The sequence below is a fragment of the Vicugna pacos genome, chromosome 6 (genome assembly GCF_048564905.1).
Source record: "Vicugna pacos chromosome 6, VicPac4, whole genome shotgun sequence".
In the NCBI taxonomy this organism is placed as follows: domain Eukaryota; kingdom Metazoa; phylum Chordata; class Mammalia; order Artiodactyla; family Camelidae; genus Vicugna; species Vicugna pacos.
In genome coordinates, this window is record NC_132992.1 from 76,529,914 (window position 1) to 76,546,970 (window position 17,057).

At 40.3% G+C, this 17,057-nt stretch overlaps 1 protein-coding gene and 1 long non-coding RNA gene across 6 annotated transcripts in view; one reads left to right on the forward strand and one right to left on the reverse strand.

The window, feature by feature from the left end:
* Nucleotides 1-17,057, forward strand: part of LOC116281010 (uncharacterized) — a 48,804-nt gene that overhangs the window by 15,380 nt on the left and 16,367 nt on the right. Inside the window, exon 2 of the long non-coding RNA XR_004190451.2 lies at nt 12,925-13,078. This is a non-coding gene — a long non-coding RNA (uncharacterized lncRNA). The remainder of the gene's footprint in view (nt 1-12,924; nt 13,079-17,057) is intronic.
* STON2 (stonin 2) overlaps nt 4,595-17,057 on the reverse strand; it is a 140,827-nt gene continuing 128,364 nt past the window's right edge. For 3 of the 5 annotated variants that reach the window (XM_072963539.1, XM_072963540.1, XM_072963543.1), the window contains one exon: nt 12,629-13,065. In XM_072963539.1, the coding sequence (XP_072819640.1) occupies nt 12,701-13,065 (365 nt within the window). In that variant the 3' untranslated portion in view covers nt 12,629-12,700. Of the gene's footprint in view, nt 11,331-12,628; nt 13,066-17,057 lie in introns of those variants that run through there. The other 2 variants (XM_072963541.1, XM_072963542.1) reach the window with 1 other exon arrangement.

A 17,057-nucleotide genomic window follows, 5' to 3' on the forward strand; every position in this document is an offset into this window, starting at 1 on the left:
TGAGGAGTAAATGAAGTAATGCATATGAAGCACCTAGCAGAGTGCTAGCCATTGATGTTACTGTTGGGTAATGTAGAGGGAAGCACACTGAGCTAGCCAAGGGGTTTACAGGTTAAATGTTAATAAGCAAGTGAAGTGTGTTTGATGAGAGGTTTTATAGTGGGAAATATGTATTTATGTCTTATGTTTAGTTATAGAAATTGAATGTGTTAGGAGAGACTAGGTAAAAGGAGGGTCAGCAAATTACTGTGATGATAATGATGATGCTTATTGTTCAGAAGGGCCAACTTTTAGAATTATTGTCTCCACATTTCTCAGGGCACATTAAAAATACTTCTAATCGGGGGGAGGGTATATAGCTCAGTGGTAGAAGTGCATGCCTAGCATGCGTGAGGTCCAGGGTTCAATTCCTAGTACCGCCATTAAAAAAGTAAATAAATAAACCTAATTACCTGCCCCCTCCAAAAAAAAAAACCGAAACAATGAAAAAAAATTTTAAACTGTAAATTTAAAAATACTTCTAATCAAAAGAATATGAAAAGGAATATATGTATGTATAACTGAATCACTGCTGTACACCAGAAGTTAATACATTGTAAACTGACTATACTTCAATTAAAAAAAAAAGTAAACAAATCCACAGAAATGAAAAAAATACTTCTAATCAGAAACAAGTACTTGAAAATATTACTGTCACAGGGTAAAGGATTTTGGATTCATTAGTTGCTGCTCTATTTAGTTCTCTCATCTCTGAAGTGGGATTCCAGAGACAGCCCAGGGTTGGGAAAGCAAATTAGCTTTGCCATTATTGATGTACCAAATAGTTTATAAACAGAAGGTCTCAGAGCACAAAGAACTTAGTTCTAGGTTTTAGAGGTGAGGAGCATGTTGGCTTCAAGTTCCAGCCCCTGCTTGATCATGCTGCCTTCCTTGGCACAGAAAACATTTCCCCAGCAGAAGCATTGCTTACCTGCAAGTAAGAATCCCACCACGGAAATTTTTATGAAAAGGGGTCACAGACCTTGAGTACAAACCAGATCTATTCTTTTTTTTTTTAGAAGTAAGTGTTCACCTTTGTAGGGTGTCATGGTGTTTTGCTCTTACATTTCCTTTGATTGTGCTGTTTTTAGTTTCTTTTATGTTTTTCTTAACAAATCACATAGACTTTCTTGTTAGCTTTTCCCAAATTGATCCTTAACTTGATGCCTTGCTTACTCATTAAGTTACTAATTTTAAAATCTCAGGAGAGAATGTACTGGTATACAATTTGTTATTTTGGTAGCAAAAGAAATGGCAAGTTGGGTTTTTTGTTTTTTTTTTTTTTTTAATTTCTAATAGGCTAACTTGTGGGCTTGCAGGATAAACATAACCAGCCTCTGTAGTTCTCAACTGTTGATTCTTCCTTCTTTGCCCCATCATTCAGTCTGGTCACCAAATACTTGTGTCCTTTGCCCTGAGCCTTTCTTTTTCATTACAACTGTCATCCCCTTATTAGAAGTGTATTGAGAGAGTAAAAGGGAGATAAATTTTGTACTGTCTAGGAAATCAGGAGAATTAAACATTCTTGCCGCTTTCCTCACAGCAGTAACCTGTGGGTTGCTTAGAGAAAGAAAAACAGTAGTAGAGAAGACTTTCCAGACTGCAGAGGCTCAAAGGTGAAAAGGGGAATTGACTTCGAGGGATTATGAGAGAGTGTTAACTAAAATACAGAGTGAACATTAGTCATTTTTAATTGCATGTTGATTTATGCTTGCTGATTCGTGTTGCTTTTGGTGCAGTTTGGCCACATACTGAGAAAGCCACTTCTCTTAGTCAACTATTTAATGAGGATAAACCTAACAAATGTAAAACATTAAAAGGCAGCACACAGGAGTTAAAGGCAGTAGAAGATGTGCAATAGGAGTTTATTCAAAAAGAGTTCAATGTGGACGGAAGTAACTGGAGACTGTCTCAGTCTCAGATGTGTCCCTTTCTCTGCCACTGCCACCAGATTAGTGTAGACATTCAGGACTTTATGCCTGCTAGTGAAAAGAAGAGAGCGGAGGACAGGGAGAGAGAGATGAGAGAAAAGTCTTGACCCCTGGGGTCTGCTCCCAACAGGTGGAGAATACATTTTATCCTGTTCTTTTCTGTTGACCTAGACTGTGCTGGGGAGGAAAGTACACATATTTTGACTTTAACTCCTTCTGAAAAATATAATCTGTAATTTTGAGACCTCTAAAGAGAAACTGTGAGTTTATGTAAGTTCTTTTTTAGAAATGGAAGGTACACTTCTCTTTGGTTTGAGAAGATACTTCAGTAGGTCCATAACAGGATGTGATGGAGTGGAACTAAAAATTGCTTTGCATAATAAAGTGAAGTATAGTGGAGACTCATTAAACTTCTTATTCAAGCCATTTGGTTTGCCATTCCACTCAGTGGGTCTGTGAGGCAGATAAAAGATGCTCTCACGCCTGAAATGGTCAATTCATGTTAGTAAAACTCAGGGAATAATTGTGTGACTCATTTTAATGACACCCAGATTGACCATGAAGTGGGAGGCATTGTTCAGGTGGCTGGGATTTTGGGTTGTGATGACTCTATGTCTGTATCCTCAAAGGAGAAATTGAAGATTAAACTGAGGGTCATAGAGTGACTTTTATTAAAGAAGATTTATGCCTTAGTCTACTTTATTTTATAGACAGTTTAACTGATTTTCAAGGGTGCTAAACTTTAGAACTTAATTCCCACTTAAGATGAGATTTTTAAGAAGAGTTTTCAGTTTTTCCTTGGCAGTCAGAGACATAGTGATTTGGGGATTTGAGGTGCTGGCTCCATTTACTCAGACTAGAGCTATGGGAGAAAGATGTTTAATAAGGATTCCCTCTGTGGGGTATAGGTAATGAACTTTAGAAATAGGGATGTCTGATATTCAGTTTTAAGTTCTTTCCTGTTTTGTGCTGTAAATACTCACCATTGATTGCTAACCTTCAGTAAACATCAGTTGTACCACCAGCCTTGAATTACTAGTGCCTTGCAGAATGGAGCGAGGGGGCTGCCTTCATTAAATAAGATAATGCATCTAAAATTCTTAGTGTTAAGTGTTTGTACCAGAGTATAAGCACTACATAAATGTTAGTTTATATTATTATATTTGGGAATACAGAAAGCTGCCCAGCATAGAGGAATACAGAGGAGATAGCTGGAGGTGATCAAAGAGGAGCCGGAAGGAGTTTAGAATAAGAGCTGACAAATGACTCTGAGGACATTTAAATCTTCATCTTCACTTCTCATTCTTAACTCCCCTACCCCCAAATCCTGAGGAACATTAGGGACTATACTTGGCTTTGGATAGTTACTTGAGCAGTTATTCCACTTGGCTGTTAAAGTGACACAAATGAAAGGGGGACTCTAGAAGGCTAAAACCTTGTGACAACGTGGGATCTGGGCAGTTAGGTCTCAAAACTTGTTAAAGAGGACCCTGGGCAGATAGGGATGGAAGAATAGTGGGAAGGAATAGAATATGCTTCAGAAATCCCCAACTTAAGAAAATTTTATGCTCTTATCTGGCTGTTAATCCTTTTGTGCACCTGATAACAGTTACTAACGTCAGTTAATTTCATGCTGACTAGGCTATATAGTTCTGTGTGTTCTGTTCAGGATAGAGTTCTCTTGATGGCAGGTTGGCCACTGAACTGGCCTGAGTTCTCCCCTGGTAAGTAATTGTATTTTGCAATAAGATGTCTATGGTCTATTTGAACTGAACAAAACACAAAGCTCTGTTTCTTTCTTGCCTTGTTTACTCCAAAAAAACCCTTTAAATTATTTTCCTTACCTTTAATCTTTCCCGTAGACCAAAATACCCAGCACATTGTAGACAGGTGAGTCAGTCTTTCTAGAATAATGCTTCATTGGCAAGATTCTAAAGTGGCTTCACAGCATTTATTAGATTGAATCCAGTGTCAGGCTAGAGGCCAGTTCTACCACCGCCAGGCCTTACTGTCAGTCTTACTTCTTGATGGGCATGACCCCCTCTACCCAGGTCAGGCTCATCTGCTAAACCAGCATACCCCTCTTAGAGCGGCCTCCTCCCAACTCTAAACTCCCTTCCTCTTGCCACTGAGCTAAACTTTACCCCCACCTCCAGGTCTCACTGAAAAGCCATCTTTCTTATGAAAACCTCCCAAGTATTCTAGTCCATGTTGTTTTTTTTCCTGAATTTATGTTGACATTAGTCATTTGGATTCATCAATCAATTGAACAGTTATTTGTCGAATGCTGACAATATACCAGGAACATAATGCAAATACTATGTTAATTGATTATGTGCCCTTTTATATTTCTCACTTACTATATGTGTGTGTACTTATTGCCCCCAAAAACCCTAAGGACTCTATTGTTTTCATTTGTTTTCTCACAGAATTAGGCACAAAATAGGAATGCAATAAATGTATCTTGAATTAACCAAAGTATCTGCATGATAAACTTAACTAGGATGCAAGTCACTTGTTAACTTGTCAGCTTATGATCACTAACCATGTTAAGTGGGTGATGAGTGTTCTTAATAAACATTTTTCATTATGCCTGACCTCATTAAATCTTGCATAGTGACACATTTTGTTTAAAAACTTTTATTAATAGCTTTTTCATAGCTCAAAAAAAGGTGTTACAGATGATACTCAGCAAAACAATTAAAAACAAAACCTTACCTCTGTAGAGTTAGCCAGTGTGTAGACTTTATTACATAGGCACATATTATTTTTATAAGTAAACTGTTTTTACATAAAATTAATCACAATAGTACAAGAAATTGCACTGAATGAGGCTGGATAGTGAAGGAAGGAAAATCCAGGCCCCGATCAGCTGAATCATTCACTAGATCTTGGGTCCATCCATCCTAACACATTGAAATTCACTGTGGGCATTACAAAAATGGAGAGTGAGGAGGGGTGCTCTTTTATCACCCGCTGGCTTAAAACACTGGTTGTTCAATTTCTTAAATACGGTAAAGTTTTCTCCAGGTTCTGTTGGCCACTTGACACAAAGGTTAAGTGAATGCTGAGTTAGGGTCAGAGGAGTTGATACTTGTCCCTTCTGTCACCCTCATACCTCAAAACCCTTAGATGCTCTGGTCCCAGAGGGTGCTGTTGGGATGTGTGCACATCTGCTTTCAGAGCTGCCCCCATTGGAAACCACCTGGGGCGCTGACCCTGAAGCACAGGGAGGCAAGACAGTGGTGCTTAAGGCTTCAGTCACAGTGTGGCTCAACGGTGTCCACAGCTAGCACTGAGGGTTTGATCTGAGGCAGAAGATGGGACTGAACAGGAAGAGGATGCTGGAATTCCTTGCTCTGTCCGGCTGGAATTGAGCCATTACATTTGACCAATTCTTAGTACAGGAAACTAAAATCATACTAACACATACCACAAAAGGGGTGCTATTTTGTAGCTTGTACATGTTTTAAAAATTTTTTTTGACTACAGTTTCATGTTACTGAGAGACAATAAAGCTAGATAGGGAGGATTGACCCTTCCTCTCATCTCGTTTTGCCGTAACTATATTAAAAGCAGAGCCAGGATGTTTGCTTTTTCTACCCTCAATTTCTGCAGTCCTTTGTATATCTATAAATCATTGATCATCCCAACATGGCCCCTCAGTACCTTGGAGGCTTAAACCTACTTCTGCTTCAGGTGGTACCCAAATCCTATCTGTTCCTCATCACACTCACACACTGCTGTGCTGGGTGATGCCAGGGGAACGTCCAGAGCATGTGCCAGCCGATCTTCATCATCCTTTTGATCCTGCATTTTTATCTGTGTTTTGAAGGCAACTACAAAATAGAGGATTGCAGGGTTTTGTGTTTTTCTGTTGTCTGGGCAGATGGAAAAGGATAGAGACATACAAAGGGCAAAGATGGGCCAGCTAATTTTCCCAACATTCAAATTTTAAATTTCTTGGTTCTTAAGACTACATGAAGAGTCCAGTTGACATGAAGTGTCACTGACAGTGGCACCAGAGGATATTTTATAAAATAATCCATAAAACTGGAGCTGGAAAGGACCTGATGAAACAGTCCAGCTTCCTCACTTTTTTTAGCTGAGGTCACTGAAGCCCAACTGGGAAGATGGTTAACATGGTGATTGTCTCCATGACTGTGTCCTTTAAAGACTCATAGAAACCCTACTTCTCTGATAAAGGGCATTCCCACCAATGTCTTTGCATCAGCAATCCTCGTCCTTGGGTTTGGCCCTATTAGCTCCCTTTAGGGAAGCTGACTGCTCGGACAGCACCTTGACCAGTAAACACTAGATAAATACTTGTTGAACTGAATTCTATTGTTCATCCTTGTTAGGCAATCTTTTATTTTTTCTTGAGTTCCTTACGTTCAAGTGTTTTGAAATTTGGTGGCCAGTGCTATATTTGTTACTTCTCTGCACTTTATTTTTTCATATTGCAATTCTACCTTTTGATTCTGTTCTTTTATAGCTTTTCATTACATGTAATTATTATTTGCCTCTCTCCAGGCACACACATCATTATGGATAGCTTCTGCCTTTACGGGCCTGGAATTGCAAATTCAGAGATACATTTTTTTTTCAGTTGTTAAAATGAAACAAAAGGAATAGACTCTCAATCAGATTTGCTAAGGCACAGTGGAAGAAATGTAGAAATTCCACATTCCTGCTTAGTTAATACATGGGAAACCATTACTGATACACATATTTATTTTCTACATTTGTGACTGCCTTACACATCGCATTCATTTTTAATTTGTTAAATAGATAAATATGAGTCACAATATCCAAAGCAAGTTTCATTTACAAAGAACATAATTAAGAAACGGTAACTTGTAGAGAATTGGCACTTAGACATTGGTAATGTTTAGAAAACATGTTTAGGACTTGGTGAGAATGCTATGATAACTTTATATAAAGAGCTGTCATGGTTTGGATGGAACTTGGTAGTGAAATGTTACGGATAATTCCTTTACAAGATGATATTTTTGTAGATTTAGTTTTTTGGTCACTTTTGATTGAATTTCATGTTAAGTTGCATTCTTATCATGACGTAAACTCTAGATATGCTAGAATTAACTTACCATCATCATTCATAGAAGAGTTAAAGTTACCATTCTTCACTGGAAGAATTTCTTAAAGTAGGCTAGACAGCAGTACTTCCTACTCAAATCAACTTAGTATTTTCAAGGCTTTTAAGAAGTATCAGCTCATTCTTTTTCCCACCACTAAACTTATTCTGAGACTTAAAGCAGCACTGGAATCATGATGTCATTTCTCAAGTGTTGGCCTTACTACCTCAGACCTCCATCTTACTATGGTGACAAAATAAATACACAGGTCAGTGGCTAATGTTGAGGAAAACAAAGACCTAGCACACCAAGATGGGCCAGGTACCCTATTAAGTGCTTTCTTCTTCCACTTACCATTCAGATTGGTAAGATCAGGCTTAACAGATCTGTCTGACTTGCAGGAACAAAACAATCAATAATCTGGACCATGGACAGCATCTATGCTACTCATGTCTTTGGGCACAGAAATGTTTTCCAGTACGAATAAGACACACTGTAGTTTAAATTCAGCTGCACATGAAGTGCTCAAGTGCTGACAGTAATCATTAGTCAACAGTGGAGGCAAAGAAAGAAAAAGTATTTAAGTGCTCCAGAAAATAAAAGCATGCTTGCTTGCATCAGTGTAAGTATTGACGGTAAGTAAGGGTTATGTAGTCTAAGAGTCTCAGGGTCAGTATTTGTTCAACAAAGATTTATTGAGTACCTAATCATTTCCCTTTATTTCATTAATATGTATTTGTCCTATCAGCAAGGATTTAAGTTGGCAGAAACTGTTATTATCCAAGCGTGGTGCTAAGTATTGGAAACAAAGAATAAGATACATTTCTTGCCTCCATGGGTCATGTTTTTTGGGAATGTGAATTTGTAGGGAAATAAACTCTTGCTCTCATCCAGTGGGTCTGAATAGAAATTACTCTCATTTCAAATAAATATTTTACATAAAAAATGTTCTCAAGGGTTACAAGCCTGGCCAATAATGCAGGAACCAAATAGGAAAGAAAAAAAAAAACTGTCCAGATTGTATATAAGTGAAATGCAAATTTTTGATAAGGAATAACTAGTACTATGTTTATAAGAGTGGCAAAGGAGGTTTAAAGATACCCCCACCAAGCACCTCATGTTCTCTTGTTTGAAATATTATAGTTTCTTATCCTTCTTTAGTATAAAGTCACAAAGCAAGCCACTAGAGCCAAAAGAAAGCACAGCTCTTAATATCATGGGAGATCTAATTTATGTTCTAATAGTAATACTATGTATTGGTAAAATGAATACACTTTTAACAGGTTTGCATTATTGATAACACAGACAGGGATTATTTGTGGCCACACACATACACACACAAAATCCAGGTCCAGGGTGGCAAACTTAGAATCTGCACATCAAAATGTATTTGCCAACCGTGTTTTCTATGTAGGCTATTAACAAAACTACATAGAAACTACATCTAAAAATATATAGTATTTCCCAAACCCCTAAATGTTACCTATAATCAGTTTTTAAAAAACAGTAGAGGAAAAGCAAAACTGATGAAATCAAGGTAGTAGGTTTTTAAAAATTAATGATAATTTGATTGCTGAATGTAGGTAGCATGGGAAAGGTTTTCCCAACCCTTGGTTTAAAGAACAATGTCCAGGTGAAAACACAAAGGCAGTGAGAATTAACCACCGGGAAAAAAAGGTCCAACAGGCAATGCTTACATTGTGATGCTAGCAAGTGAGGCAGGGATCTCGAGAGGGTGCCTGGGTGCTCACACTGCATACGGAAGGTGCCAGGATGACCTTCACCTTGGCATCTCTTCAGCCCATGTCAGTGTTTCTGTGAGGAATCGTGTACGCTTTTAGCACAACAGGGAAGGGCTCTGTCTTGGAGACCTCACTTGACAAGGACCCCTAGGGAACCCCACTGTACTTCAGAGAGCCAGAAAAAACGCTTATCAAATTAAAAACAACTAGAATAGAGAATCCTATTACTCTTGAGACTAAACCTATGAGGAGAAGGGATCTTAATAGTTGTCTAGCCCAAGTCCAATCTAAGAGTCCCTTTTTCATAGCATTTGGGGTAGATGGGTTATTTTAGCTTTTGGGCATTTGCAGCAACTGGAAATTTTACTATTTGAGTCCATTCTTTAGAACAGCTCTTACTAGAAAATTCATTCTTATATTGAAGTAAACATCTGTCATCCATAAAATTCCTCTTTTTGCCCTTTGAAGCTACACTGAGTAAGTAAGTCCAGTTCCTCTCCCTTCTTATAGCTCAACAGAGATTTCAAGGCAGCTATTATATTGTTTCCTCTTTTTCTGCACTCCCTTTCCAGCTCTGCCTTCTGTTCTTCAGGGGAACCAGTCCCCTGTTCCTTGTATAATCAGACTCTTCAAACCCTGGCCACCTGACTCTGGACACAGTTTATTAATCTCTTAAAATATGGTACCCAGAATTGAACCCAACCCTCTATCCAGATGTGGACTGATTAGTGCAGCATGCAGGGCTCCTTGGGCTTCTGTTACCACAGGTTGAATGCATTAGTTTTGTGAATACCCATGATATACTTCTGATTCAAGATGGAACTCAGATTTCCCTAAGAAAACATTTCTACAAAAACTGTGAAATCAGGACTTTGCAACATCCTTCACACCAACACACACATCCATACACACATAGGTACACCACTCTGTACTTAGGGGTTGCATTTAAGAAACTCAGGATATAGAGTTTCTCATTAATGCTTATTCAATTTCATCCTTTTAGTTTCAGTCTCATGCTCAGGTATCTCAAAAAATTGTAATGGTTTCTGTATCCTAGTGTCAACACATAGAATGCAACGAATATTCACTGAATGAATTAACCCCGAATCTGCCAGTCAGCAGACTAGATATGTCTATTTCTGTGTCATCTGATCAGCATGCTTTCTGTTCCCATTACTCTGTTCTTCATGGGAGAAATAGGAAAGCAGATAAAAGCTGCCTTTAAATTGTTGAGCTGGTATCCCCGTTGGGACAGCCGATGTGGTTCCTTGCATGCTAAGAAAACAAGGTACAAATAAGAAGCAGATTTACAGACTGTGAGCAGGAACAGATGAAGAGAAAGAATAGGGAGTGTCCTCAATTCTTGGAATCAGGACTTAGTTCCCAACGTTAGGAAAAATATCCCCCCCCCCACTACCCTGAAGTCTTTTGCCTTTTAGATCTAGTATAATACTGTGATTATCAAACTCTGAAAAGCTCATACAAGCTTAGTTTTGAAACAGCTTTTAAAATGACCTTTTCAACTTATATTTCCTGTATATTTGAGTTAAAGAGACATGCAGCTGTCTGTTGGCTATGAGGTATACAGAGAGCTCCCAAATGCCCCTGACAAATGTAGCCATTTGTTTCAGGAATCAGAAATGGCCTACATTTTTCAGTGTGAATTTAGAAATTGACTGAGATTGAAGCTGTCTCCTGAATTGAATATGATCTTACAATGAATGTCCCTTTTCCCCCAAATGAAGAAAAATAAGCTCAGTTTTTCTTTCCCTTCAGCAGCCACTCTTTGCAGAATGTGGGGCTAACCACAGAATTTATAAGTGTCCTATTGAGCCTTTTTTCCATTGTCTATTGTGACTCAGAAAAAAAAAGTGTTTCAATCAAAACAATCTAGAACCAGGAGGGAAACAACTCAAAACTTCGGTTGCATAGTGTTAACACTTGAAGAGTGGAGAAAGGCCTAGCAGACCCAAAGAGGAGACCAACTCTGTGCCTCTTCTCAGCGTTTTCTAGAGGGAGTGGCAGAGATGGGGTCTTAGTTAATTAAGTTCTCAGGACTGTTTTCCAGAAACTGATGTTAAGTGACAGGTGCACATCAGAGGGATGTCCCCACACTGATGTGGGAGTTTCTTTTCCTGACTTTATCAGTCACAACAAACCACACCCAAGTGCTGTGAGACAAGTGGAGTGGAGCAGAGGCTTAATTACATTGTAAGCCCCCAGAGTCAGGTGACCCAGGTGCTTCGGGCATGATAAGAGCCTCTCCAAAGCAACCACCTTAGGGTATCCTGTTAAAATACAGGTAACTACAAACAGGAAGGTCCACCGTGCTGTTCCCAGCATGGAGTAGCCATGGTAGGTACTGACTTGAGCTTCAGCTATTCAAGAGGACATCCTATCATGACTCTTGGGTCGGGCCCCCCTGCAGGAGGGCTTTGTCACTGGACCCCACACTCCTTGGGATTTTCCATTTCATCTCCTTCAAAGTCTGGCTTCAAACTGTGTTTTTGCTCAATTTCCACCTGTCAAGAATAGAAGTCGGAGAGAAATATCAGAAAAACATCCCAACAAATAAGTAAACTGAAAGAGACTACCTCACTGGGTTCTTGGAGATTCCCTGTAATTTGGTTAATGTTTCGGGCTTTAGCCACATGAAGCTAGGGCCCTGGTACATTATGGCTCTGTCTTTGTACATGCCCTTTGTGTAGTCTGGAATCCCCTCTCCCCCTCAGTCCACCTGGAAAATTCTTATTCTTGGCCTTTCACAGTTGCTTAAACGTCACCTCTTCTGTGAAGCTATTCTTGACTCATCAGGTGGAGTTAGGTGCCCCCCTGTGCCCTGTATTCCCACCTGGCTCCTCTACACCAGGCCCTGCAGGGCGGGGCACGCCCTGGTTAACTGCTGCACCCCAGTGAAAGGCACACAACAGGCAAGCACAAAGGTTTAGCAAATAAAAAGGATTTCTTTGAAATTGGCTGTTGACACTCTCTATTACCTTATTTCTTTAAAAAGTCTCCCAACAGATAAGTATTGTGCTGTGTACAGTTCTACCTGCATCCTCTGCCAAATGCTATAGCTGTAACAATAAAAGGATTAATAAATTAATCTTGCCTTGAATGGGACGCACCTCACCTGAAGCTTTCGATAAATCAGGCAGGGAGTCCTTTGAGCTAGGCAGTTTCATAATGAAAGCTGCTCCTCTCAGTACCACTTTGGGTTTTTATGATGAGGGGAACAATTCACGACAAAACAGGGTCAAGTCTGAGGAAAGTGCTGTGGTTTTTTTTTTTTTTCTGGCCACAAGATGGAGTATTTGTTCTTTTGGGTGGTTTAATGTTTTAGATCACACAACTAAGGAAATATTTAAAGAACAATAAATAACCGTATAATTCTAAGGGTATTATTATGAGTAGAAAATTACTAAACCACTTGGCCAAACCCTTCTTCAGTAAACCCCCATTTTCCATCTTTGGCATTTAATCTTCTCCTGTTGAATTTCTAACTCCTCAGGATATAATCACTATTTATGTCAGAACTTTGCAACTTCACTTCCTCCTTCACAGCCCTGATCCCATTACTGTTAGAGAAACTTGCTTGGCTTTTGAGTTTTGTCCTGTTACAGCCCAGTGACCAGGTCATATGTGTCTTAACTTCACTCAGATCCATTTCATCAGTGCCTGTGGCAGTATATACTTTGGTTTAGCACTTTCCTGACCTTCCCTCCACTCCCTTGCAACGTGAATTATACGATGAATGAGTAAAATAATCCTTTCCCCCCACTACTCTTTTGTTGTTGTTGTTCATGATGACTGAAAGCCATTATATTCTCTTCTTCCATCAGCCTCTATTATTTTTCCAGCCTTTCTCCTGCCCACTAGTGAGATCATTTGTTTAACTCAGAGCAGATTCATCACAGCTATGCATGGCGAACTGCCTCTGAGGACGTGCGAGAAGACCTTGCACCCTGGGCAGGCACTGCTGAAAGGAATGAGAGGGGGGAGGGTACGGGGTGAACAGACTTGAAAGCATCAGCCAGCTGCCTCCAGAGGCTACCTTGTAGCTGTAGTGTGCGGAATAATTGACCCACTTCCTGACATCGGTCTTGTCTTCCACAGAGAGGGATCTTACGGCAGCTTTGGAGGCAGAAGTCGTAGGCATGCTGAACTCGACATTCACGTGATTGGCAAATCTGGAAGGCACTTCCCGGTCAGAGCCAAGTTCAAGGTGGCAGAAGAAACAGTGTGGGTGACCAGAGGCTATGAAAGAAAGGTAGAGAATCAGGAATTCGGGTTCTTTGGGGGGAAGGTGGGGAAAAAAGCCTCAATAAGGGAGAGCCTCCAAATAAGAGAGGCCTGGCAGTCTTTAAGAGGGTCCAGTGCTGAGCAGAGGATTTGCTGCAGCAGCAGTCACACTGCATGTGCCTCAGACCCTTTGATATCACGCTGTCTGATGACAGTAGCCTGGTATCCTAGCAGTAAAACCCATGGCCTGGGAAACAGGTCCTTCTGCCTGCTCAGGTCAGAGTGCTGTGTGAACACAACACAGATACTAAGAAATGGAGGTTGTAGATTGACAAAAGGAATAAAAGGGATCAGTACTTATTAGCACCTAATAAAACGTCAAAGACAGCCACCTGGAATAGTCATCCATTTCCTTTGAAAGATGAACTGAAGGAAGGAATTGAAAAAAAAAATTTTTTTAATCTTTTTTAGGAGGGGGGCAATTGGGTTTGTTTGTTTGTTTGTTTATTTTAATGAAGGTACCGGGAATTGAACCCAGGACCTTGTGCCTGTTAAGCATGCACTCTACCGTTGAGCTATACCCTCCCCCCAGGAATTGAAATTTCTTAATAGAATGTCATACTTTTTTTAGAAACATGCTTTTTGGGCGAATGGCATATGCAAATGGCAAAGCCCTTAGACTAAACAGCGCCTGTGCATGAGGGAGCACAGGGACCGCCGGAGAGAACACGGGAAATAGGACACCTGGGCTCGAGCTGCAGCTCTCCCCAGTGGCACAGAGCCCAGCCACCCAAGTCCTTTGTTCTCTCCAGGCCTCAGGTCCTCATCTGAGAAGCGGGGAGCTGGGGGTGGTAGGAAAGGGTGGGCTGGACAGTGCCAGGTGTCGTCCTTTACTGCTACTTGACTCCATAAACCTGTGGCTGGTTCTACTATATCCCACAGGCAAATGTACGGTGTGATCTTCCTTTGAGTATTTTTACTAGATTACCCAATCAGAGCTTAGTTCTGTGACTGTCACTGTTGAAGCCGCATCTTCATCACTCATCAGATACAGCAGGAAGCGTTTGTTGAGAACTCTGTGCCAAGGACTGTGCTCAATGCTTATGCAGATTCTCTCACTGCATCTTCACTCCAGTCCCTTGAGGTCCTAATTATTAACATCCTACAGATGAGGAAACGAAGGCTTCAGGAGGTAAGGTGAACTTGCCCAAGATAAGAGCTAGAAAGTGGCAGCCCTAAGAACTGGACCCAGCAGTCTGACCTCCCTCATGTTCTTAACTGATTTATCTGAGTCATAACCTCACAGTCCTCAGACCTTAAGGTTTGCAGTGTGACAGGGGTGGAGAGAAAGGCAGCTGTAAGAACCCCCATAAAGCAACTCAATATGGAGTCAACTCAACGTGACATGGCTCTGACTTCATTATGTAACTGCAACAGCCCTTAGTTATCTGACTTTCCCCGAATAAACAATTCCCATTTCCTTTATTGGTCTGGGCAGGACTTTTTAATCTCAGAGAGTGAGGACATACACACCCGCTCTCCAAGGAAAACATTACAGAGTAAAGTATTTGTTTTGCTCTGTTTCATAAATGTAACATATTTCAGTGGTTCTTTCTAAAGTATAATACTTCGGTGAATTAATTGAAAAAATTGCAGTGATTTTAGAAAGGAATTTAAGTTAGATACATGTAATAGTAAAAATTACACTGTTTGAAAATGAACCCATTCAGTTTGTTTTTTTAATTGTGTACCACAGATATAATTATATAGCCATCACTTACTGAACATTTATTATAGGCCAGAGATGGTGCTAAATACTTAAAAGCATTATCTAATTTCATTCTTAATGAGCTAGGTATTAATAATCCTATTTTATAAAAGAGGAAACAGATTTCTCTGAGAGGTTTAAGTAAATTGCCTGAGGTCACACAGCCATTATAGTATTGGGAATAAAAGTCATCTCACTGGCTCCAAATTATGACTAGACTCCTCTCAATATATTGCTATAGATTTAGATCACTACAAAGTATATAGAGGAGTTTGTTAATTTAATTCAGTAGCAACCTGAAATTTTTTTATCTAATTACCTTTTTTTTTACACATTGTTGGAATATTGAGAAACCATTATTTTCCACAGAACTGACCTCCCTCCTTTTCTCACTCCACCAAAGCGTATTCTGTGAAATTCTTTCTTGAATCCAAGCATCAGTAATGCATGTGTAGAGCTGGTGGATAGACAGGGAAATGCAGTTTTTGAAACCTAGTATAGTTTAATTCATGGTAGCAAACTAATGAGCCCATGCATTGTGTCATCTTCCTTGATAAAACTGAGAAAATTTAACATTAAAATTCAGATTTCTCTTCAAGTTAGAATTTTCTCCAGATATATGCCCAGGAATGGGATTGCTGGATCATATAGTAACTAAAATAGATAAACAACAAGGAAAGACCTACTGTATAGCACAGGGAGCTGTCATCAATATCTTGTAATAACCTGTAACAGAAAAGTATCTGAAAAAGAATAAAGAGATACATATATATATAGGTATATATATGTATATAACTGAATCACTTTGCTGTACACCTGAAACATTGTAAATCAACTATACTTCAATAAAGAAAGAAAAATTAACTCAGATTTCTGTTTTCCGTAAGAGGGGAATCATACTGGAATTGTTTTCTCTTCACCTGGTCTAATGAGAACTGGAATTCCAGCAAAGAAAGCTACCTATGCAGGATAGAATGTTTTGTTTCCAGGGAGGACTTGTTCTGGTGCCTTCTAGGATTAAGGAAAGCTGTTGGGATTAGGGTGGGAGGGGTCCTGGGAGAGCACAGACAGAGGGCCCTGCTGGCAGGAGCCATGTTGGAATCCAGTGGCGGTTTGTTAGTCTTTCGGTGGTTTGACTGGGATCAGCCTGCTGTGGCTGCAGGATTGAGATGCTGGCCAAGCCGAGGGTGCTGACCTGCTGGCCCAGGCTGCCCCGCGGTCTGACCGTCCAGCCTGCTGGGGGCTAGGGTTGTAGGGCCACTGCAGGCGGGAGTAGATGTGCAGTCCTCTTTCACTGTAAATGGAGATGAGAGGGTTATGAAAACTAGCCTGTAAAAGGCACCCTCCCTAATCTGTCTCAAGACCAAGACAGAAGAGCTCAGAGGAGGAGCAATTAATAACAGATCATCGTCAATTCTCTGGTTTCATGGATGGAGCACTGGATGGGGAGGGCGGGGACTGGGCACAGAGAAGACCAGCAATGGTAAGAATCTGCAGTCTGCCTGGAATTCGGATCCTGTACATCTTGGGTTTCCAGAAAAACGTACTATTAATTTCCTGAACCGATACAGAAATACATACCATTGGCCAGAAGTAGAATAAGCAGCTCTTTTGAGGGGTTTCACTTCCAAAAATACGTAACCATGACAGCAAAAACAGTAATGGGTCGGGGGGAGGATTAATTGAGAACCATCCCCAGATATCCTTATGCCATCCTGTATTTGAAAAATCGTTCACAAATAAGGTTCCAGTAATCTGGAAATACGGATGTATTTAAGCTTCATTTACTTGGCCTTAAGCCTCCTGAACACTGCCCCGCTGAGAAGCAGTGCAGAAAGTGATTGCTGAGGACTTGTTATTCATTCCCTGCCCTGCAACCATTCCCCCTTTCTTCTGTTAAAAATCTTACTTGTATTTTTTTCCTTGGAGAAAGAATCTTCCCCAGCACTGCATGACATCTTGGTGGTCATGTCGGTCAAATGCCCGTCCTCGCTTCGGCTCTTAAGCCAGGTGGCACAAGGACAGAAAATGGCTCATGATGATTTGTCCCAGTGGCTGCATCCTGAGGAGACGTCCCCAGTTCCTGCTGTCAAGAGCGAGGCTTTCTGAAGCCTGCTTGTACCTTCAGTTCTCAGAGCTACCTACATCTTTCCAACAATTTATTTTCTTATTTGTGCTGAAAGAAGCCAGTCAGTCTTTGCTGCTTATAATCAAAAACCCCTCCTATGGTACTTTGAAA